The sequence below is a fragment of the Staurois parvus genome, unplaced genomic scaffold, assembly GCF_062004578.1.
Source record: "Staurois parvus isolate SC_StPar_1 unplaced genomic scaffold, SC_StPar_1.0 ptg000011l, whole genome shotgun sequence".
In the NCBI taxonomy this organism is placed as follows: domain Eukaryota; kingdom Metazoa; phylum Chordata; class Amphibia; order Anura; family Ranidae; genus Staurois; species Staurois parvus.
In genome coordinates, this window is record NW_028317807.1 from 19,451,494 (window position 1) to 19,475,741 (window position 24,248).

Below are 24,248 nucleotides of genomic sequence, written 5' to 3' on the forward strand. Positions count from 1 at the left end.
AGGGGAAGAATCTTGCTCTAGCATTTATGTATACACAGGACTTTTACCACAAAACGTAAAGGAAGCATTGGTCATAGGCTTGAATAAGCTAAAGTGAAGAACCTGAAAATTGCTGACTGCAACAAAGACATTGCAAGCAATCCTGTAGCTGGGGAAGACTATGCACAATCATAATACATAGAAAATATTCATATATTGTAAGTTTTAGTACAAATCTAACTTCAAATATAGCTTCATTGAACAGCTATGAAATGTACCTTGGCAGAACTATGCAGGTGTGTTGTTGAAGGCTTGCTTCCATATATTTCAAAGACATCCTCCACTGGCAAGCTATGCTGTCAAATATTAAGCAAGTTTTTTTAACTGGTAAGTTTGTGACAATAGTGTATTCAAAGCACACTCGGTATTCAATACATTTTTTTATTTTAAAAGCATGTATACAAAATGGTGTAACGTTTGCACTTCCACTCAAAGAAGCTCACAATACAGTACTCCCCCTGCCTATGTCTCCCCTTTCCCCAGAGAGACTTATCCCTTTCTGTTCAAGCATCATTCAGGGTCATCATCTATTATCTAGACTAGGATTCTGTCCTAAGGATGATGAAATCGTGAATATAATGGCCTGAGCAAAAGCTTTTATGCTTTTGGTTGTTTATACACATGCTGTCTGAAAAAGCGGCTGTTGTCTCTCAATGTGTTACTCACCAGAAAGTTACAAAAGTTTGACTGTGTGATAGCTCCACCAGCTGCTCCTGCACTTCTGCCAGCGTGCCATCTGCCAGCTGCTCCTGCACTTCTGCCAGTGTGCCATCCACCAGCTGCTCCTGCACTTCCACCAGTGCGCCATCTGCCAACATGCCATCTGCCAGCTGCTCCTGCACCTCTGCCAGTGTGCCATCCACCAACTGCTCCTGAACTTCTGCCAGCGTGCCATCCGCCAGCTGCTTCTGCACTTCTGCCAACGTGCCATCCACCAGCTGCTTCTGCACTTCTACTAGTGCACCATCTGCCAACGTGTCATCTGCCAGCTGCTCCTGCACTTCTGCCAGTGTGCCATCCACCAGTTGCTCCTGCATCACAGACACACATCAACATCCATCTGCAGAAGTCCTACCAGGCACTTGTGCACCTCCGTGCTCCAGCCCTCCCTGTTACTCTACCAGGGTCCCCGAGCCAAAGCTGCAAGGGAGGCCTTCCTCTGCACTCCAGGTTCTACCACCAGGTACATTACAAAAACACTCAAGCAATGGAACTAAAAGCACAGCTGCCATAGTAGTAGCTTGCCATAATTTCTGTATTTCATAAAGCAAAGCTGGGTGGTTAGTGCCTTTATTATACTTCCATTGTTCCAACTCTTTGCTAAGGAGTTTTAAAAAAAAAAAAAAATCAGCATTCTGGATATTTTGATCCATGATCCTTTCTTTTGGCTTTAGTAAAACAAAACAATCTTCTCATTGCACAAATGTCAATTGGAAGGGGCAACTGTTGATCTTGCCACAAATATTGTAAGCTGCTAACTTCCTGTGCTTTATACCTATGCACAAGGAGGGGTTATGAAGATAAGGAAGAGGAGAGGAAATGACGAGAGGCCTGTGTTCTTTGTAATGAACCAGAAATGAAGTAGACAGGGCTGTCAACATGTGGCTTTGAATTCAGAGTTGTCATGTCAAAGATGAATGGAAAAACACACTGTATTTCTGGCCCATCAACAATTATTTTTCTGTCAGTGATTCATGTAGGTACCTTTTTAGGCCTCCACCACTGGAAGGTTGATCGTGTGTCATTCTAAGGAGCCTGTCCTCATTACATGAAGATGCACTGACAGAAAAGGAGAAGCCACACATCAATGATTTCAGTCAGCTCAGTAAATGTTTTATTCAGCCAAAAAAAAACAACACAACTTATACCCACCAGGAGACTGCCCGTCTTTGACATGTTTCATCCTTACAGGCTTAATCATAGAGATGAGGAAGGTCTGAAGGAGGAGCGATTAATTACGATGATCAATTCAATATTCACAAGGAATATTTATGCAAACTAAGGACAGAACTGATTCAAAAGATACTAAACAGACCATACTACTTATGCCACACAAAATATAAAACAGGGACACAAGAAACTCATAGAAGAAATTCATTTTTTTTTAAGTAATATGTATCACAATCCACTTATAAAAAATTAATTTTGGGGTGTGCGTGTCCAATTTAAAAATCCAAAACACTTCATGTCTACTCAAAGAGGAAAACCGGTCTCCTTCCCTAATCGGACAGTCCATTCTTTCTATGATCTGAACTCTGAAAGCGTCTTTACTAGACATCAAACAGAATGTACACAGGTGTCTGACAATTCTGGATGGAGACAGAGACTTTGTTCAAAGGGGTGCACTTTTTGGCAAGAAGAGCACCAACATTGGGTAGTATTCTATCCCCAAGCTTGTTTCCAAAGAAACAGAACTGCTTTTATACAGAACACTTACAAAGGTAGCTAGAAATTTTGTAGAGCAGGAAGATGAGAAGTGTTTTGGATTTTTAAACTGGGCATTTGAATCTCAAAAGGAATGAATTATGAGTGGGATGTAACATGTTATTATAAATAATCACTTCTAGGAGTTTCAGCATTCCTGTTTTCTTCCCCTAAAACGATACGAGGGGCGTTCAAGTTAAACCGGGACTTTTAATATTACAGATATAAAAAGGGATGATAGCGTGGCGGTACTACATGCAGTAGAAAGTGGCAATTGTGTCCTATTACTGATACAGTGGGGATCGAAAGTTTGGGCACCCCAGCTAAAAATTTGTATTAATGTGCATAAAGAAGCCAAGGAAAGATGGAAAAATCTCCAAAAGGCATCAAATTACAGATTAGACATTCTTATAATATGTCAACAAAAGTTAGATTTTATTTCCATCATTTACACTTTCAAAAAAACAGAAAACAAAAAAATGGCATCTGCAAAAGTTTGGGCACCCTGCAGAGTTAATATCTTGTACTGCCCCCCTTGGCAAGAATCACAGCTTGTAAACGCTTTTTGTAGCCAGCCAAGAGTCTTTCAATTCTTGTTTGAGGTATTTTTGCCAATTCTTCCTTACAAAAGTCTTCCAGTTCTTTGAGATTTCTGGGCTGTCTGTCACGCACTGCTCTTTTAAGGTCTATCCATAGATTTTCAATTATGTTGAGGTCAGGAGATTGTGAAGGCCATGGCAAAACCTTCAGTTTACGCCTCTTGATGTAATCCCCCGTGGATTTCGAGGTGTGTTTAGGATCATTATCCATTTGTAGAAGCCATCCTCTCTTTAACTTCAGCTTTTTCACAGATGGCATCAAGTTACCATCCAAAATTTGCTGAAATTTTATTGAATCCATTTTTCCTTCTACTCGTGAGATGTTCCCTGTGCCACTGGCTGCAACACAACCCCAAAGCATGATTGATCCAACCCCATGCTTAACAGTTGGACAGAGGTTCTTTTCATTAAATTCTGTGCCCCTTCTTCTCCAAACGTACCTTTGCTCATTCCGGCCAAAAAGTTCAATTTTAACCTCATCGGTCCACAGAACTTGTCTCCAAAATGCATCAGGCTTGTCTATATGTTCATTTGCAAAGTTCAAACGATGATTTTTGTGGTGAGGACGTAGAAGAGGTTTTCTTCTGATGACTCTTCCATGAAGACCATATTTGTACAAGTATCTCTTTATAGTGGAATAGTGTACCACAACTCCAGTGTCTGCCAGATCTTTCTGGAGGGATCATGCAGTCAAACGTGGGTTTTGAATTGTTTTTCTCACAATCCTGCGAGCTGTTCTGTCTGATATTTTTCTTGGTCTTCCAGATCTTGCTTTAACTTCCACTGTTCCTGATGACTGCCATTTCTTAATTACATTCCGAACAGAGGATGTTGACATCTGAAAACGCTTTGCTATCTTCTTATAGCCTTCTCCAGCTTTGTGAGCGTCAACTATTTTCAGTTTCAGTTTTCTAGACAACTGTTTAGAAGAACCCATGGTGCTGATTGTTGGGGCAAGGTCAGATGAGTCTGGGCATTTAAAACCTTTGAGATTGACATCACCTGGTGTTCCCAGACGATGATTGAGAACAATCCATGACACTGGCAGGTCTCAGCTTGGCAAAGGGGGCAGTGCATGCTATAAATTCTGCAGGGTGCCCAAACTTTTGCAGACGCCATTTTTTTGTTTTCTGTTATTTTGAAAGTGTAAATGATGGAAATAAAATCTAACTTTTGTTGACATATTATAAGAATGTCTAATCTGTAATTTGATGCCTTTTGGAGATTTTTCCATCTTTCCTTGGCTTCTTTATGCACATTAATGCAAATTTTTAGCTGGGGTGCCCAAACTTTCGATCCCCACTGTAGGTGACGCATATGTTGTGGGCCAGTCCAGAGACTGTTAATCAAGATAGCAGACAACAGTGTTAGTGCATGCATGGAACAGTGCATGGTGATGAAGTTTCTTATAAACAAAGGTGTAAAACCCATGGATATCTACAGAAGACTTCAAGCACAGTATGGTGATGAAACGCTCAGCCACAGTAAGACATTTGAATGGTGTAAACATTTCAAAGATGGCCGTACTCCTGTCGGTGATGATCCTGCACACATGGTGGTTCCCAGCCCACAGCAGTCAGTCATTCCTGTGAACATTCAGCATGTTGAATGCTTAGTCCTGGATAATCGACATATAACCTGTCATGAAATTGCATAAGAGACAAATCTTTCTGTGGGAACGGTGAACACAAGCATTCATGAACTGTCGTAGGATTTTTCAGATGCATTGACATATCTTCTATGCCAAAGCTTTCCAGGCATTAGTTAAATGTTGGGATAAGTGTACAAATGTAGCAGGGGAGTATGTAAAAAAATAAATGCAATTTTCACTCCTTGAAATTTGTTTTTTTATTATATAAACACAAAAGTCCTAGTTTGACTTGAATGCCCCTCATAAAAGATATTTTAAGATTCTTGGAGGGACATATAGAATGTGGCAAGAATTTGTATTAAGCTACATATATTGTACTGCATGCATCTGTAGTTGAGATCTCTTTTGTATCCTCTTCACCTGTTGTATCCTTAGTTTTCTTAATTATTTGTTATTTAGTGGTATTTAATGAATCAAGCTGAATAATTTCTATCATTAAGCCTGTAAGGGTGAAACATGTCAGAGAGGGGTGGTCTTCATGTGGGGATAAGCTGCGTTGCTTTTATGGCTGAATAGAAAAATTGACTAAGCCGAGTGATGTCATTGGTGTGCAGCTTTTCTGTTAGTTATTTTTCTGTACTTTTAGTGTGTTTAAAGGGATAACAGATGTGAAAATATGCATGTATTATAGAGCTGTAAAAATATGTTTTTCTTTATTGTGCCATGTTTTAATATAAAATTCACATATCTCTTACCATTAGCATTCCTGCAAAAGAAGACAGAATCATAGCTTCTCTTTCCATCCGGTTAGGGTATTTATGTTGATTTAATGCTAGCTTGCTATGGAAGAAAACATATTTAAGTTTACTGTTACTAATGCTGAGTAGGTTAGTTATGCAGTAACTTGGGTGCAGTTTTGAAAAGTGCAATTTAACATGTAGAAATCCTGTACTGTACACCATTAACTCTACATAGTGTTATTCAATAAAGGAGAACTAGAAGAGTGAACCTTCTATACACTTGACCCAATAACTGAAACCTACATCAACAACCCAGTTTTAAACTTTCTTGTACCCATGCTCTGACTGAAACCAAAACCAAAACTCTTCCCCAAACCTATTTTTACCTGCCATGGTTAAAAAAAAATCACAAACTTAATCAGAACATAGTTTTTGTTGTTTTATTTTTTTAAAAATAAGACCTGAATATTGTTCCTACCCCTTCTATCTTACATGTGGGTAGTTTGTGCATTAGAAATGCTTGTGGCATTCAATATATTGGATGAATGAAAAGGTCCCTGTGGAAAAGAATCAGGGAACATGTGCAAAACATTTCAAGTGTTTTGAAAACCATAGTATATCTAGGCATTTTGCCACTGTTCATAACAAAGATCCATCTTCTTTACAATTTTGAGGAATAGAAAAATACCATCCGCATTGGAGGGGTAGTAATAAAATTGTGTCTTTAGTCAACGTGAATATTACTGGATATACGAGTTACAGACCTTACTCCTGTCAGGTCATAATGTGGAATTTGTTACCAATTGTTTTATAAGCGTTTTTAGTTTTAATTATTAAAACTAGTAGATGGTGTTAATTGGGTTTAGGAGATGTTTATTTTATAGCATATTTATTTAAGCGTAGATGGTGCGCTATGATATTTCATTAACCACCTCCCGTCTGGCCGTTGTATATAAACGGCTAGTCGGTGGCACTGCAGGGTCAGGTGGCCGTTTATAAACGGCCTCCCTGCACCCTGCTTGTGTGCGCTCCCTGGGAGCGCGCAGCACCGCGATCCGGTGCCCGCTGTGTCCTCCGGACACAGTGAAACACCGATCGTCAGACGGGACCTCTGTATGAGGTCCAGATCATGTGATCACTGATTGGCCAATCAGTGATCACATGCAAAGTAGTAAGCAAGATGTCACTTGTGACATAATTGCTTACTACGTGTGAAATCTGTGAATGATCACAGAGGTCACATGGTACAAGGCTATTCACAACAGCCTTGTACCATGTGACAAGCTGTGACCAATCACAGCTCACTCAGTAGTTCTCAATGGCTGCAAGAATGCAGACAGAGAGAAAGAGAAATGATTGCTTTTACATCCTATATGGGTGTAAAAGCAATCAGTGTAAAAAAAAAAAAAAATCTTCATCACCCCCCACAAGTAGTACAGTGTCACCATGGTGACACTGTACTGCTAGAGTGACAGTATGTAAAAAAATAAATAATAATATAAAACAATAAAATAAAAATGTAAACAAAAATGTTAAAAATTATAATTTTTGATTATAAACGAATTTGGCTTTTTTTTTTTTTTTACTAAAAAGATAACGGAATAAGTTTTGGCCAGGATTTATGATGAAATATTATTTATTTGAAAAATTTTATAAGAAAAACACTTTTTTTCAAAATTTTTGGACATTTTCATTTACATAGCAAAAAAATAAAAATCCCAGCGGTGAATAAATGCCACCAAAATAAAGTTTTATCTGTCTCAAAAAAATGGTAAAAAATTCATATGGGTAAAGTGTTGCATGACCGCGCAATTGTCATTCAAAGTGTGATAGCGCTGAAAGCTGAAAATTGCCCTGGACAGGAAGGGGGTAAAAGTGTCCGGACAGGAAGTGGTTAATAAAACTAATATAACTAAATGTTTTTTAAACTATTTTAGCTGAGAGATTTTATGCATTATTTATGTATACCAGTAGATGGAGTAGTGAGTCATTAGTGAATTTTTAGTAATTGCTAATTACCATATATCTGGTTTTAAGCATTAGTAGATTTTATGTTTGTTAGTTATAAGGTGTTCTTTTAATAAGCACTGTAATTAAGTGCAGGATGTATTTTATTAGCGGTTATATAGATTGTTTTGGCTGGTCCGGATACCATAGAGACATACTTGTATATATCCTTAAATAGCTCCTTCCTCTACTTCTCCCTTTAGTTATTATATTGCTGCTGTTTTTTTTGTATTACTGTTTTACTTGCAATGCAAACTGTTGATATCTACAATTATAATAATTTACACTGGTTTATGCTAAACTGCAAGTAACACAATATTCACAGTACAGAAATATACTTAAAATACTTACATTCTTTCTTTTTTAAGTGCCTCCTTGTTACTGGAAGAACTAAGCCATTGCAGTGCAACACCAATAGCCAGATCATAATGGGCCTAAAAGTAAACAAGTCTAATGTGATTAAAGTGTATGTAAAGGCAAAACTTGTTTTATTTGCCAATCCCTCCACTGGCTTCCCGTTGCGCAACGGATAAAATTCAAAACACTAACAATAACGTATAAAGCCATTTATAACTCTGCCCCAAATTACATCACCGATCTTGTCTCTAAATATCACCCAAACCGTACTCTCCGCTCCTCGCAAGTCCTCCTACGCTCTAGCCCCCTTGTCTCTTCCTCCCATGCTCATCTCCAGGACTTTTACAGAGCTTCCCCCATCCTCTGGAACTCTCTACCCCAATTTATCAGACTATTGCCTACTCTGCTCACTTTTAGGCGATCTCTGAAAACCTATCTCTTCAGGGAAGCCTATCCTGACCTAAGCTAATAATGGAATCTTCTACTCTTCCAACCAGTCCATCCCCCACAGTTACTACCTTTTGTACCACTAGCCCCACCCTCCTAGATTGTAAGCTCCAAGGAGCAGGGCCCTCAAATCCCTCTTGTATTGAACTGTATTGTCTCCCGTTATATTGTAAAGCGCTGAGCAAACTGTTGACGCTATATAAATCCTGTATAGTAATAATAGTAATTTTCAGTTTTGGATAGTTTTGAGTAGTAAGACCCTTTGTAAAGTTGTTATTCCTACTTGTATATTCAGTGGGAATATTCACCAGCTATTCATATTAATGATCATGGTCATTAAGGCAGAAAGTGAGGGGAAATGTAAAAGTTTACATAGGCTTGTCACGCTGTCAGGGCTTGCGTGTATCTATGAAGCCAAAAGCTATGCTTGGGGCCTCCCAAGGTGGACAGGTTCTGGCAGAGATACCAGACTAATCATGTACCATGTTTGACCTGACAATGGTGACTACATCGAACTTACACTGCACAGGAGAAAAGCCTGGCAATTTACTTCTATATTATGCCAAAAAAACTGGATGATGATGAAAAAATTAAGAGCACTGTCGTATAGTGCTGAAAGATGGTCCCCTAGGTCAGAAGGCACTCATCATGCTACTAGGGAAGAGCTGATGGTCACCAAGAATAAGCCTGGTAATTATGAAGCTGATGGATCAAAGCTTACAGGATGTCATGATGTTGATGTTGCTGGACAGAAAAGGGAGATCAAAAGCTGTAAAGACTTTATCACCATAGGAACATGGAACATAGGTAGTATGAACCAAAGAAAATTAGAAATGATTAAAGATCAAATGGGTAAAGCCAACATCAATTTATTAGCAGTCAGTGAACTCAAATGAACAGAACATGGACACTTTAAATCAAAGGAACATTGGGTATGCTACTCTGGTCATGAAACTTATAGGAAAAACAGTGTGGCATTTATTCTCAACAATAAGCTCTCAAAGACCGTACTAAAATACATTACTATCAGTTATAGAGTCGTCTACAGGGAAGTCCGATCAATGTCACCCTGATCCAAGTGTATGCTCCAACAACAGATACAGAAGTGGAGGATGTAGAGGGGGAGGGGCCTGAACATGGTGCTGACAGGGCGCACAGACTAGGTGCTCCTGATCCCTGCCGAAGAAAATAAATGAGTCGGGCTGTTCGATCACTTGCCTGATCGCTTGCAGCCCCCCCCCCCGCCTTACCCGTTCCACCACCTGACAGCAAGTCCCCGGGTTGGTGTGGAGCCAAGGGTGACAATACACTTTTACATGCTAATAGCTACCATCCAAGGAGCTTAAAACAGGGAATACCTATTGGCCAGTTTCAGAGAATAAAAAGGAACTGTACAGAAGAAGCTGAATATAGAAATGAATCTATTCAGCTCTACAAGAGGTTTAGGGAAAGAGGTTACTCACATAGAACCCTAAGAAGAGCAAAAAGAAGAGCTCTTGGTAGAACAAGAGAGGAGCTTATAAATAAACCAAAATCAAAGCCAGGGGCGAACTCGGTAAATCAACCGGTAAGATTCATAACTAAATTTGGACAACAATGGGATGAAGTCAAGAAGGCCCTGGACTCTCATTGGTATTTATTAACTCAAAATCCACAGATAGCAAGAGTGGTAGGGGAGAGCCCCCAAATGGTAGCAAAAAGAGCTCGGAATCTAAATGACATACTAGTACAATCAGAGTTTCAGAGGGCACCACAAAGAAATTGGCTAACTAGGAGGACAGGCCTATGTGGTATGTTTCCATGTGGCCATTGTCAAATTTGTCCATTTGTACATAAGTCTAATCAGTTCTTTAATAATGATAAATCTAAGGCATTCCAGATACGAAGTTTTATTAACTGCTCCAGCAGTAGAATAATATATATGATAGAATGTCCATGCAAGATGATGTATATAGGAAAAACGAAAAGGAATCTCAGGACTAGGATCGGTGAACACTTGAGAGACATTAGAAATGAAAATAGGAATGTAAGAAAGGGAGAAAGAGAGAACCCACTGGCACAACACTTTAAAGAAGTACACGGGGGTAAAACAGAAGGTCTAAAAGTGAAAGGGATTTTCTTGCTTAATATTTCAGCTCGTCGGGGGGACTTTGATAAAGTCCTCCTACAAAAAGAAAAATTCTGGATCTATACCCTGGGTGCACTTGTCCCATACGGACTGAATACAGAACTCAACTTTGGAGTTTTTTTGAATTGAATTTCTTGGAACCTCTAATATACCCTGAGCTATAATCTAAACTGGGGTATTATATAGGGGAGTGAAATATGGATCTACCCAGATAAAGTATGAATTTAACTATGTGAGTCTTCTTATTCCCACTACATATTGAATTCTTATAATAACTAGATCAATACTAAAATTAGGAAATTGAATCCTCTCTTGATGTCTCCCCCCTTTTTGAACTATAATAAAAATTTCTTTCCATTATCCTCTTTAAAGATGATCTGATTTACAATAATATGGTCCCCCCTTTTTATTGCCAGCAGTCAATTTAAATTTAATATATGTGTTTTAATTCACTTTGGATCTTTTGAATGTAGTGATACTCTTTCAACACAAGATGGCGAGGTGGAGACTCTTTGGTATGCAATTAGTGCACCATATAAGGCAAAGGATTGAAGTCCCCTCCCAGTTCTGACGAAGTCTGCGGTGATTGGCGGACGAAACGCGTCAACGTAATGACGTCACTACGCTCGGCGTCTTCATAGGGTGCGGCGCCCACGAGGTGGGAAGGAACGGCGGTGTCACAGCTCCTTGCTAGGAAGGCACGAGGCCCTCTGGAAACTACCATAAAGTCTACTACTACAGCGGTTCGCAAACGGCAATCCCCTAGGGGAATATACCTTCCACCGGTGGCAAGTTATTTAAGCTTACAGCTGTGTAGATTTATAGAGTATATCTGGAGCTAAGAGGGCATGTTATACGGGCCTAATCTACCCTGTATACTCGGGGAATTCTTTGGAAATCCTCTTTAGGGGATAATATATATATATATATACTTATACGCTATCCTACTTAGGCATTGTATGCTGTGACAAAGCCATATCCTATTCAAACCGCTTCAATTTTCTCAGATTGAGTAATTTTTGGAAACCCTTCAGTGGGTATACAGACTCAGGTATTCACGGCCTGCTATATACACAATATATGTGTTTGGAATCTACGTACTGTGACTACCTGGCTCCCCACCCCCATATGCACCTTTGAATAAGCATCAAGGACCTGATCCTATTTCAAGTCGACGGGAGTCCTCTTGATCTCTATTGATGGTAATATACCCATACTTTGTTTTTTGCTTTCAGGGTTTCACTTGATGCCTGTGCTTTATACACTTATTTCTATATATATCCCCAGAATCATTTGGTACTGTGGACTGTGTTTCACTTGGGGTGGCTATCCAGGAAGTCCCCACATTTGAGAAGCGGGTATGACAGTTTCACAACTAAGAAGGTAATGAAGGTGTCCACTAACTACTGTAGAGGGAGGCTTGGTGAGGCCTGGATGTGATTCAGCTCCTATATTTTCATATATTTTTTGTGTATTTTTGTGTTCCAGCTTCCATACCACAGGAGGCTACTCTACACATCCTGACTTATATTGGGAACATATTTGCTGAATTTATGGTTCACTCTAATACAAGCTGGAAATTCATGGAAACCTAGGATCATAACCTCACCATTACCGTATATTGCCTTATATGGTACTCTACTTGCCTAATGACCCTGATATGAAGACGCTAAGTGCTTTTAAAATGATTTTATTTGCTTGACATGTTCACCGTGCTCATGTTTAACCTCCTTATGATCTATGTGATCAAATAAAGTATTGCCTGTAATATTTGAATCCATATTACTCCGCGTGGATCTCTTAGTAACCTTCTTTTTTTCAGGTAGGGGTGCTCTTGTCACACTACCATATTGTTCAGTATGCATTTTCTGGGTTTATGGATCCACACTTATATACTAAGTGAGTCGGAGATATGATTATGACACCAGCTATTCGTGTCATTCTAGGTGGCCTGTTTCTGCTCTATTTTTGTGACAGCGGTACGTCCCTGGAGAAGAGGAGAGTCCATGGTGGAGCAGTGGCATTGTGGAGCTGTGAATGCCGGGAGTGCCCACGTGCCAGCAGCAGGGAGCCCAGCAGAGATGCCGCCACTGGAGAAGAGGAGAGGAGTTGGCTTAGAGCGCGGGCACAGAGGTTGACCCCTTGCAGATGCAACCACTCTAATAAACCTGACAGGTGGATTACCAGCGGAAGTCCAGGACTTAGAAGGAGCGAGTTGCCCTGCCACAGGAAGGCTGATGGAGGGGGTGAGTGACCGGGGAAGCGGTGAGTTCAAATAAACTGTATGTTTCTGCATTTTACTGCATTTTGTTGACCTCACACCCCTTCAATCCCCCTGGGAAGAACATTGGTGGACTTAAACTGAGACTGTGCTTGGTGGCTAGGAGAGACAGTAAAAATCAGGGGGTCACCCAGTGGAATCAGCAGAAAAGGAGAGGAGGAAAGCTCTGTGCTGAGCTGTGAATTATAAATCCTAAATCTTATAATTTGTGGAAACAGTTAACTTCTCAGGGTGGTAAAACAAGGAGTCTAAAATTTTGTAATAATGAAGAATAGATCTGTGAAAGGAGGGGAAACAAAAACACTCCAAATAAGAACAAGTACTATTAGAAAATATATGCCCCCACATGAGAAAAGCCAAGAGGGTTTAACACCAGAGAAAAAGCAAGGAGCAAAAGGAGGATATGACGTGGGAAATAATAAAGGAGATCAATCCAGAATGAGATCAGGAATATTGAGCATGAATCAGACTAAAGAATCTATGAATATGGAAAATGAAGTGGAAATAGAAAATACAGAAGAACAAGGAGTAAATGCGCAAATGCCCATGAAAATGGAAATCGCAGAAATGTTCACAAAATTAGAATAATCTATAAAAAACAAAATGGCAGTTTTGCGCAATGACTTCACACGAGTGGAAGAAACAGAGGGAAGAATAGAGAAACATGCTTAAATAATTGTTACCCTGGAAAAGCAGGTAGAAGAAATTCGTAACGAGCAAAGGAAACAATTATATAAACTGGAAGATCAAGAGAACAGAGATAGGAGGAATAATCTGAGAATCCGAGGCCTGCCAGAGGTCCCTAATGGAGAAGATCTGTTGTACGACATAAGAAAAGTGTTAAATCCCTTGATAGGTAGACCGGTGACAGACCAACTAAAAATAGAAAGAGCACATAGGATTAGACGGCCTCAAGGGATGACATCGGAAACACCCAGAGATGTGGTAGTACGACTTCACGATTATGAAGATAAAGCTAATATCTGGAAAAAGATTTGAGGGATTACTGCTATAAAACATGGAGAAACAACTAAACAAATATTTTCAGATTTAGCGCCAGTGACATTAGCTATGAGAAGATCACTGAAACCTTTACTGGAGCAGATGCACAATAAAAACATCCAATATAATTGGGGGTTTCCATCATGTCTGATTGGCTGGAAAGATGGACATTCGGTGAAGTTGAGATTCCCAGAAGAATTACGGGACTTCTGTGAAAGACTAGACCTTATGGATATTGGACATACCAGGATGGTTGGAAAGGGCAAAGGAGTGCGCAGAGTTAGAGAAAGAGAAGTGCATTATATCACGATCTCTAAATACGAGGATTTGATGGAGGGAAGAAGGACAACAGGAAGAGAGAACAAATATGGGATGGCTGATAGGAATGTTGTTAATTTTATGACTTATAATGTAAATGGTCTGAACAACCCGGTTAAAAGACATAAGATACTTAGGGAAATCTACCAATACTCAGCAGATGTAGTCTTTTTACAAGAGACACCTATAGCTCAGGACTCAAGAATTATGTTACAATCAAGAAACTACCCGGTTTGGTACTATCATGACTTCCCAATAAAACGGGCTAAAGGTGTGGCTATAGGAATGGATATAAATGTAAGATTTACAATAGAAGATAGGAGGGTGGATCCAGAGGGGCGCTTTTTGTTTTTAAGGGGGAAGCTGTATGAAATGGATTGTACACTAACATATATTGCCCAAACAAGAACCCAATGGTTTATTTAGAATAAATCTTACGGGAGTTGATGAACATTAAGAAAGGGGTTTTGTAGCAGGAGATTTAAATTTTTGTATGGATCCCCAGCTGGATACATCATCATTTGGGCAGAGGGATGGAGGTAGAGGTCTAAGAGTTATTAAAAAGAAATTGTATCAATGCCAATTGGTGGATGTATGGAGAATTAAACATACAAGAATTAGAGACTATACATTCTATTCCCCTGCACACGCGACATATTCTAGGTTGGATCACATAATGGTAAAACATAGATTATTGGAGTCGGTGACGAATTCCAATATAGAATTTATATCATTGTATGATCATGCTTCTGTCACAATGAGGCTGAAAGTGAGGGGGTGCAAAATAAAATATATGCATGGAAACTAAATGAGACACTCATTCAAGATCAAGATACAGAAGCAAGAATAAGAGACTATTATTCGAGTAAATGAAATGGAGGGAGCCCTGGTAGTTACTGTATGGGAGGCACACGAGGCATACAGAAGGGGTATCCTGATCACCATAGAAGTGGAAAAAAAGAAAAAGAGGTCAGAAAAGATAAAAAGGTTAATAGAGGAATTATCTGTATTGGAGCAATCACATAAAAAGAGAACAGAAATAGAAGTACGGCATAAGATTGTTCTAAAGAGAGAGGAATTAAGTAATTTATTAGAACAGGAAACAATAAGGTCTTTAATAGGGTGTTGAGAGAAAGATATCAGTGGGGAAACAGACTGGGAAAATCTTTGGCAAGGTTAGTTAGAAAAAAAAAATCAATGAATTGCAAGAACACAAGAGAAAGTGCAAACTGCATTAAAGAGTACAGTAGCAGGAAAGAGGCCAGGACCAGACGGATTCACAGTGAGGTATTATAGGAAATTTAAAGAACTATTAGTGCCAAAAATGGGTATTTATATGAATGTATTGGGAAAAAGAGGGCAAATGAGGAAGGAGTTGTTGATGGCACATATTACAATATTGCCAAAAGAAGGCAAAGACTTGTCTCAATGTGCCAGCTACAGACCAATCTCATTATTAAATGTACATACGAATCTATATGCTAAAATTATGGCTAACAGGTTGAAGGAACTTATGCCAAAGCTGATACATTTAGATCAGCTTGGGTTCATACCGGGGAGAGAAGGTAGAGATAATGGGCTGAGATCATTATTCCTCCTACAAAAAATTAAGAAAGAGAAGTCCCCAGTGGTATGCCTGTTGATAGATGCTGAAAAAGCTTTCAACAGTGTAGATTGGGGATTTATGATGAGTACCTTAGAGGTAATAGGGTTGGGGCCAAGAATGCTGCAATGGATAAAATCCCTATATTGTCAGCGGCAGTAAAGATTAATGGTACATTGTCAGAACACTTCAAAATGTACAATGGAACGAGGCAGGGCTGTCCACTTTCACCCCTCTTGTTTGTGGTAACTCTGGAACCACTGTTAGCAATGATAAGGAAAAGTGTAGATGTAGAGGGGTTCCGGATAGGAGAGGTAGAACATAAAGTGGCAGTGTATGCTGACGATATGCCATTTTATGTGGCAAACCCTAGAACAACGTTGCCAAACTTAATGCAAACTTTAAAATGGTACAGAGAAATATCAAACTTTAAAATTAACTTCAAAAATCGGAGATTCTAAATATTAACATGCCGAAAGTAGATAGACAAGTATTACAAGAAAGTTTCCCTTGAAATGGCAAGAGAAAGAATTGAAGTGCCTAGGAGTAAAGTTAACCCCATCAATTAAGAGTATTTATCAAGCGAACTATATACCATTGTTGAATGAAATAAGAGAAGAGCTGAAGAAAATATCAAAAGGCTCTTTGTCTTGGATAGGCCAAATTAACACGGTTAAATGGTGATACTCCCTAAAATCTTGTATAAATTCCAAATGCTTCCAATATATTTGCTACAAGAGTATTTCAGGGTATTAAAAAGAACGATAATGAGATATGTATGGTGTCAAGAGAACCAGAGAGCACACAGAGACAGATTGCACAGAACCCAGAGAGCACACAGAGACAGATTGCACAGAACCCAACGTGCTTTTATTGGGGAGGTTTTTGGGGCACAGACAACAGTTCCTTTAGTCCACACATCCACACCAGACACAGCAACACAGTACAGTTCTCTGGAAGGCAATATGGAACAACAGGGGTATTGTAATCCACAGGGTTAGTCCACACAGGAGGCTCCAGGCAGGGATGGGTTACGTCCAGGCAGGTTCACGGAGAACAAAGGGGTTAAGTCCAGGTAGGTTCACGGAGGACGAGGGGTTAAGTCCAGGTAGGTGATAGATCCAGGCAGGTTCACGGGGACAGCAGAAGATCCCTCCACAGTGCAGGGATTCGAGGCAGCACAGACAGTCCAGGAGCTGAGGAGGAGGACGGGGGATGAGAGGAGCTGGCCCTCAGCCAGCCTTCCCTCACACACGCAGCCAGAAGAACACAATGGGGGTTTTCCTGCTCACCCTTAAGAATAGAGCTGGTAACCGGATACTTCCTATCGGGTTACCATGGCGACGGGCCCTGTCTCTCAGGTCTCCAGACCTGCCCAGGAATTCATGCATGAGGGGGAAGGGAGGAGATGGCCTGTTTGTGGATTCCTCCAGCAGGAGGCCAGGCTGCAAGCCAGGGGGGTGAGGGGCTGCTGAGGTCTGCCTGTGTCAGGGACAAAGAGGACTAGAAGTCCCAGCATGGATGGGACAGAAGGGTGGCAGCCAGCAAACCTGGAGGATGGGGAAGGAAGGACCAGCTCCGTGACATATGGATATATAAAAAAAACAAGGGTGAAATATGAGGTCCTGTGTAAAGATAAAATAAATGGGGAACTAAATATGCCGGAGATTAAAATATATTACTACACGGTAATCTTATCTCAAATAATGGAATGGGTGTATAATGTAGAAGGGAAAAGTTGGGCTGAGTTTGAATTGACACTGAGTGAAGCACACCTGGATAAAGTTATTTGGGTCCCACAACAGTATTAAAGGCTTTCTGTAAATACGAGCACTTTTACTAAGAATGTATTTAGAATATGGGATGTACTGCACAAACAAAATGGATGGGAGTATAACTCTCCATTAATACCACTGGTTGGAACGAATTACTTCCCACCCGGGATAAGCACTATTGTAGAAACTTGGATTATAGATGGGAATGCACGGATAAAGGATATTATGAAGGAAGGGGAGTTAGTTACTTTACAGGAGTTGAAACAGAAAAAAGAAGTGTTTCGGATGATAGATGAGTGGCGGTACTTTCAGCTGAGACATTTCGTTGTTTCACTCCCACAGCCACTGAGAAATGTTAAGAGTTTGTACCCAATAGAGCATCTATTGAACTTAAAAGGAACACAAAAGCATTGCACTTCACGTATTTATAGGACACTTACTGCTGTGGCCAAACCGTCAGCACCACTGTTTATGAGTAGATGGGAGAAAGAGTTGAAAACACAGCTGGGTGACTAGCAGAGAAATAAGATTTTTAGAATTGCACACGGGGTAGTGGACATGAAAACAGTTGAGATGACTTATAAATTCATAACAAGGTGGTATATTACAGATAGTAGAGCTTATAAGTTACACCCAGAGAACTCAATGTTTTGCTGGAGGGGATGTGGGAGGGAGGGCACAATGGTACATATATGGTGAGATTGCCCCAAAATACAGGAATTCTGCCAAGATGTGGTCCAACAAATAGGAGGAATTACAGGAGAAGAACTAAGTCTAGTTCCATGGGTGTGCCTATTCCATAACACTGACCTAACAATAAAACAATATAGAAATACAATGATACCCCATTTAATAAATGCGGAAAAAGGGTTGATTCCTAAGTTTTGGATGACTCAGGAAATGCCTAAATTGAAAGATTGGTTAAAGAGGGTGGAATATATACAAAGAAAGGAAGAATTATATTGTAGTGGAGAAGATAAAATGGGTAAATTTAGGAAAATATGGAATGGATGGACTGAATTTAAACTCACACAGAGGTTCGCTGAGTTGATGGTGGAGAGGGAGAGTGAGGGTTAAAAAGAGGTCAGAGGAAAAATGCAGCTGTGAAAAAGGAACACTAGAGGAATAATAAGAAATATAAAAAAGGGAGGTCCTGGAGGGGGGGAGGGGGGAAGGAAACAGGGATTTGGAAAAATTGTAATAAATTGTAGTTGAGTATGTATAAAAATGTTTTCTTTCTTATCTTTGTAAGATGCAAAAAAATAAAAGAAGTGGAGGATGTAGAGTTGTTTTATGAACAACATCAAAGTTCAAAAGATCAAGATCTACTAATCATCATGGGGGACTTAAATGCAAAAGTAGGATGTAAATCTGAAGATGCAGTGGTTGGAACGTATGATTTAAGAGAAACAAAATGAAGTTGGTGATAACTTCAAACAGTTTTGCAAAACTAACCATCTGTCCATCATGAATACAGAATTCAAGCACCACAAGCATCAGCTATATACAGTGGGGATCGAAAGTTTGGGCACCCCAGCTAAAAATTTGTATTAATGTGCATAAAGAAGCCAAGGAAAGATGGAAAAATCTCCAAAAGGCATCAAATTACAGATTAGACATTCTTATAATATGTCAACAAAAGTTAGATTTTATTTCCATCATTTACACTTTCAAAATAACAGAAAACAAAAAAATGGCGTCTGCAAAAGTTTGGGCACCCTGCAGAGTTAATATCTTGTACTGCCCCTTTGGCAAGTATCACAGCTTGTAAACGCTTTTTGTAGACAGCCAAGAGTCTTTCAATTCTTGTTTCATGTATCTTTGCCCATTCTTCCTTACAAAAGTCTTCCAGTTCTTTGAGATTTCTGGCCTGTCTGTCACGCACTGCTCTTTTAAGGTCTATCCATAGATTTTCAATTATGTTGAGGTCAGGAGATTTTGAAGGCCATGGCAAAACCTTCAGTTTATGCCTCTTGATGTAATCCCCTGTGGATTTCGAGTTGTGTTTAGGATCATTATCCATTTGTAGAAGCCATCCTCTCTTTAACTTCAGCTTTTTCACAGATGGCATCAAGTTACCATCCAAAATTTGCTGAAATTTTATTGAATCCATTTTTCCTTCTACTCGTGAGATGTTCCCTGTGCCACTGGCTGCAACACAGCCCCAAAGCATGATTGATCCAACCCCATGCTTAACAGTTGGACAGAGGTACTTTTCATTAAATTCTGTGCCCCTTCTTCTTCAAACGTACCTTTGCTCATTCCGGCCAAAAAGTTCAATTTTAACCTCATCAGTCCACAGAACTTGTTTCCAAAATGCATCAGGCTTGTCTATATGTTCATTTGCAAAGTTCAAACGATGATTTTTGTGGTGAGGACGTAGAAGAGGTTTTCTTCTGATGACTCTTCCATGAAGACCATATTTGTACAAGTATCTCTTTATAGTGGAATAGTGTACCACAACTCCAGTGTCTGCCAGATCTTTCTGGAGGGATCATGCAGTCAAACGTGGGTTTTGAATTGTTTTTCTCACAATCCTGCGAGCTGTTCTGTCTGATATTTTTCTTGGTCTTCCAGATCTTGCTTTAACTTCCACTGTTCCTGATGACTGCAATTTCTTAATTACATTCCGAACAGAGGATATTGACATCTGAAAACGCTTTGCTATCTTCTTATAGCCTTCTCCAGCTCTGTGAGCGTCAACTATTTTCAGTTTCAGTTTTCTAGACAACTGCTTAGAAGAACCCATGGTGCTGATTGTTGGGGCAAGGTCAGATGAGTCTGGGCATTTAAAACCTTTGAGATTGACATCACCTGGTCTTCCCAGATGATGATTGAGAACAATCCATGACACTGGCAGGTCTCAGCTTTGCAAAGGGGGCAGTGCATGCTATAAATTCTGCAGGCTGCCCAAACTTTTGCAGACGCCATTTTTTTGTTTTCTGTTATTTTGAAAGTGTAAATGATGGAAATAAAATCTAACTTTTGTTGACATATTATAAGAATGTCTAATCTGTAATTTGATGCCTTTTGGAGATTTTTCCATCTTTCCTTGGCTTCTTTATGCACATTAATACAAATTTTTAGCTGGGGTGCCCAAACTTTTGATCCCCACTGTACATGGACATCTCCAAATGCATGCATCGTAATCAAACTGACTATATCTGCATAGGACAGAGGTGGAAATCTGCATTTTTGACAGCAAAGACTAAACCAAGAGCTGATTGTGGCAGTGACCACAAGTTTTTGACATGCAAGATTAAGGTAAAGCTTTGCAAGCAAAAGATCATTAAAGAGCTTCTGAGATAGGATATTGAGAATATTCCACAAGATTACTGGATTAAACTAAACAACAGATTTGCAGCTCTGGATAAAGGAGATAGAAAGCCCAAAGAGTTATGGAACAATATTGAAACTATAATTAATTAACCTCTTCACGCTGGCCGAACGCAAATGTGCAGCCTCCCGGCATCTGGGCCTAGACGCCGAGCGGCCGCACATTTGCGTTCTATTAAAAAAGAACATATGTGCTGAGAGCGTGCGCCCTGCACTCTCCCAGCACACATGTCCGGTACTCACGGAAAGGTCACGATCTCCTCTTTCGATCGGGACCTTTCCCGATCATGTGACCGCCGTGACGGCGTGTCACAGCGGTCACATGACCCTAAACCCGCCCCACTTCCCGGCTTCTGAAACCCTTAAAGGGCTGGGAGGCGCCGGAGCGAAGGGGTTAAGATGCTGAAAGAACATTACAGAAGAAGAAAAAAGCCAAAAAGTCACCTTGAATTTCAGAAGAAACTAGAAAAGTAGCAAAACAAAGAAGGCAAGCCAAATTTTATGGTGATAGAGTAAAAGTATTTCAAATTAATTGAATGTTACAATGACAAGTTCAGAAAGATAAAGAAAGATATCTCGAGGATATTTGTCATAAAATTGATGCTAAGCATGTAAAAGGAAAAACAAGACTAGCTTTTCAGGACATTAAGCGATTGAATCAGAAATTTCAACCTAGATTGGGGATACTTAACCCCTTGGTGCTGTCGCCTCCCGGTCCTTTAAGCGTTTCAGAAGACGGGAGGCAAGGCAGGGTTTAGGGTCATGTGACCACCGTGACATGCCGTCACATGATCGGGAAAGGTCCCGATCGAAAAAGGAGATTGGGACCTTTCTGTGAGTACCGGACATGTGTGCTGGGAGTGCGCAAGGCACGCGCTCTCAGCACATATGTTTTCTTAATTGCACGCAAATGTGCAGCTGCTTGGTGTCAAGGCCCAGACTCCGGGAGGCTGCACATTTGCATGCGGCCGGCGTCAAGAGGTTAAAGACTCTAACAGACTGATACTGAACAATCCAGAGAACATTAATAAGTGATCGAAGGATTATACTGAAAATGTATATAAAAAAGCAGTGTGGATAACATAGTAGAAAGTAAATCAGACAGTAACATTGAAGGTGAACCAGATATACTAAAGGAAGAAGTCATAGCAGCAATTAAAGCTATTATCAAACAATAAGTCACTAGGTATCAATGGGATTCCAACTGAGGCTTCGAATGTGCTATCATGGCCCTTACTCAGCTATGTCAATGGATCTGGAAGGAAAAAACATGGCCAACTGTTTGGAGAAGATAGCTGTTCATTCCTATATTGAAAAAAGGAGATGCCAAAGATTGTAACAATTACAGAACAATTGCATTAATTCCACATGCTAGCAAAATATTACAATCATACATTGAGCGTGAACTACCTGAAGATCAGGCTGGGTTTAGAGAAGGCCAAGGAACAGGATACATTATTGCCAACGTTAGATGAATATTAGAGAAGAGAAAAGAATACCAAAATACCATATACTTTGCTTCACTGACTAAATAAATAAACAAACACATAACACATTTAATAAAGGACCTCTACAAAAATGAAGAATCTGCAGTGAGACCTGAATACGGCAACACTGACTGGTTTATGATAAAACGTGGTATCAAGCATCTTCTCACCTTACTTGTTCAACCTATATGGTGAGACCATCTTCAGAAAAGTACATTTGGAAAAGTCTGCCAGTATTAAAGTTGGTGGTCTAAACATAAACAACCTGTGCTATGCAGATTAACAGCAGCAAAGAAGAAATGCAGAATCTACTGCGAAAAGGTAAAGTCGAAAGTCGTAACATGGGATTTGAAGTGAATATAAACAAGACGAAGATCATGAACACAGAAAATAACAACAATTTTGAGCTTGATGGTGACAGAATAGAAGTTGAAAAGCATTTTATTCTCCAAGGCTCTCTCATAAACAAGGAACCAAACAACAAAGGTATACCGCTCAGGCAAACAATCCAGATCAATCCACAAAAGGTTCAGGCTCTGGTTCGCCACCACACACAATGCAATAGGAAGAACGGTCAGCCGCACACCAGAGGATAGATGAATATAGTGTGTATTTATTGATCCAAAGGACCAATAAAACACCAGGACATGAATACAGGACCTGTTAACGCGTTTCACACGATCTTGTGCTTAATCATAACCCATGATTAAGCATGAGATTGTGTGAAATGCATTAACAGGTCCTGTATTCATGTCCTGGTGTTATGTATGTCCTATGGATCAATAAATACACACTATATTCATCTATCCTCCTATGTGCGGCTGACCCTTCTTTCTATGGCATAAATAAGGAAGCAATCAGCAGTGATGAAATAATCCACAGAATTGCACTTGGTACCTACACAATGAAGCCTCTGAACAAAGTTTTTAAATGCAAAGAAATTACACTGAAAACAAAGATCTGACTTGTCTATGCTCTTATTTTCTCGGTTGTCAATTAAGGTTGTGAAAGCTAGACACTACAGAAACCGGATATAAAGATCGACACATTTAAGCTTTGGTGATGGAGCAGGATTTTATGTGTGCCGCGGACAGCCCATAGAACTTATAGAACGATTTTGGAAGGGATCAAACCAGCTATGTCACTAGAAGCCCAAATGATGAAGCTGCAACTGTCCTATTTCGGTCACACTATCAGAAGGGAGAAATCACTGGAGAAGGAAATAATGTTTGGGTACATCGAAGGACCCAGGCGTATTGGGAGACTGATTACTAGGCGGTGGAACTCATTGACTAAAGCTGTGAGGATGACACTGGAGGATCTCACAAGACTAGCACAAAGAAGACTTCTTTTTAGAGATCCTATTCATCAGGTCACTAGGACTCAGACTCATGTTGATGGCACATAATAATAATAAAGGCAAAACTTGTTTTATTGTCAGTTTTGAATAGGTTTTAGAAAAGACCCTTTGTAAAGTTGTTATTGCTGCCTGTATCTCATGGTCATCAAAGCGGAAAGTGAGGGGAAATTTAAAATTTTAGAGCTCACTGCAGAACAAGAACTGAGGGGAAATCTTCTAATGTGCTCACCTGTTTCAGTTACAATTGTCTAAAATGGAAACTCCCCTTACTTTGGGAGATTTCTGCTGACTTCCTACATGCCTGGGACAGGATATAAAGGGAAATATCACCGAGGGGACACAAACATCTGAAAAATACCCTGGCAAAGGTTTTAACCCTTCCCTGCTCAATCCAAAACTTAAAAAAGTTTTGGCTATACAGGTACATACACTGTATTGTTAAGCATAACAATAAACAGTTGCACAAACTAACAAAAAGTTTAAAACATTCATATTACATATCATTATACTAATATATTTGTATTACCAGTCTTATTACTCTTATTATTATTATTATCATTATTATTGATTTATATAGCACCATCAATTTGCAAAGTGATTTACAAAATAAAGGGAGATAGTACAGTTACAATGCAATACAAAACAAGAAAGTCCCTGTTTTCTATGTATACATTTGCTAGAAATAAGTATAAGTGTATAGCAATGTGCAAATGTTAATTTAAATATTCAGTGTACCATGTGGTCACACCCCTTT

General features: G+C 39.7%; 1 protein-coding gene across 2 annotated transcripts in view; it reads right to left on the minus strand.

Moving 5' to 3' along the window:
• The window catches only part of CUNH2orf80 (chromosome unknown C2orf80 homolog), a 53,129-nt gene that overhangs the window by 13,910 nt on the left and 14,971 nt on the right, over nucleotides 1-24,248 (minus strand). Inside the window, exons 4-6 of one of the 2 annotated variants that reach the window (XM_089671565.1) lie at nucleotides 7,752-7,834; nucleotides 5,409-5,493; nucleotides 258-335 (exon numbers count right to left, since the gene is read on the minus strand). In XM_089671565.1, the coding sequence (XP_089527691.1) occupies nucleotides 258-335; nucleotides 5,409-5,493; nucleotides 7,752-7,834 (246 nt within the window). The remainder of the gene's footprint in view (nucleotides 1-257; nucleotides 336-5,408; nucleotides 5,494-7,751; nucleotides 7,835-24,248) is intronic. The other variant, XM_089671567.1, reaches the window with a different exon arrangement.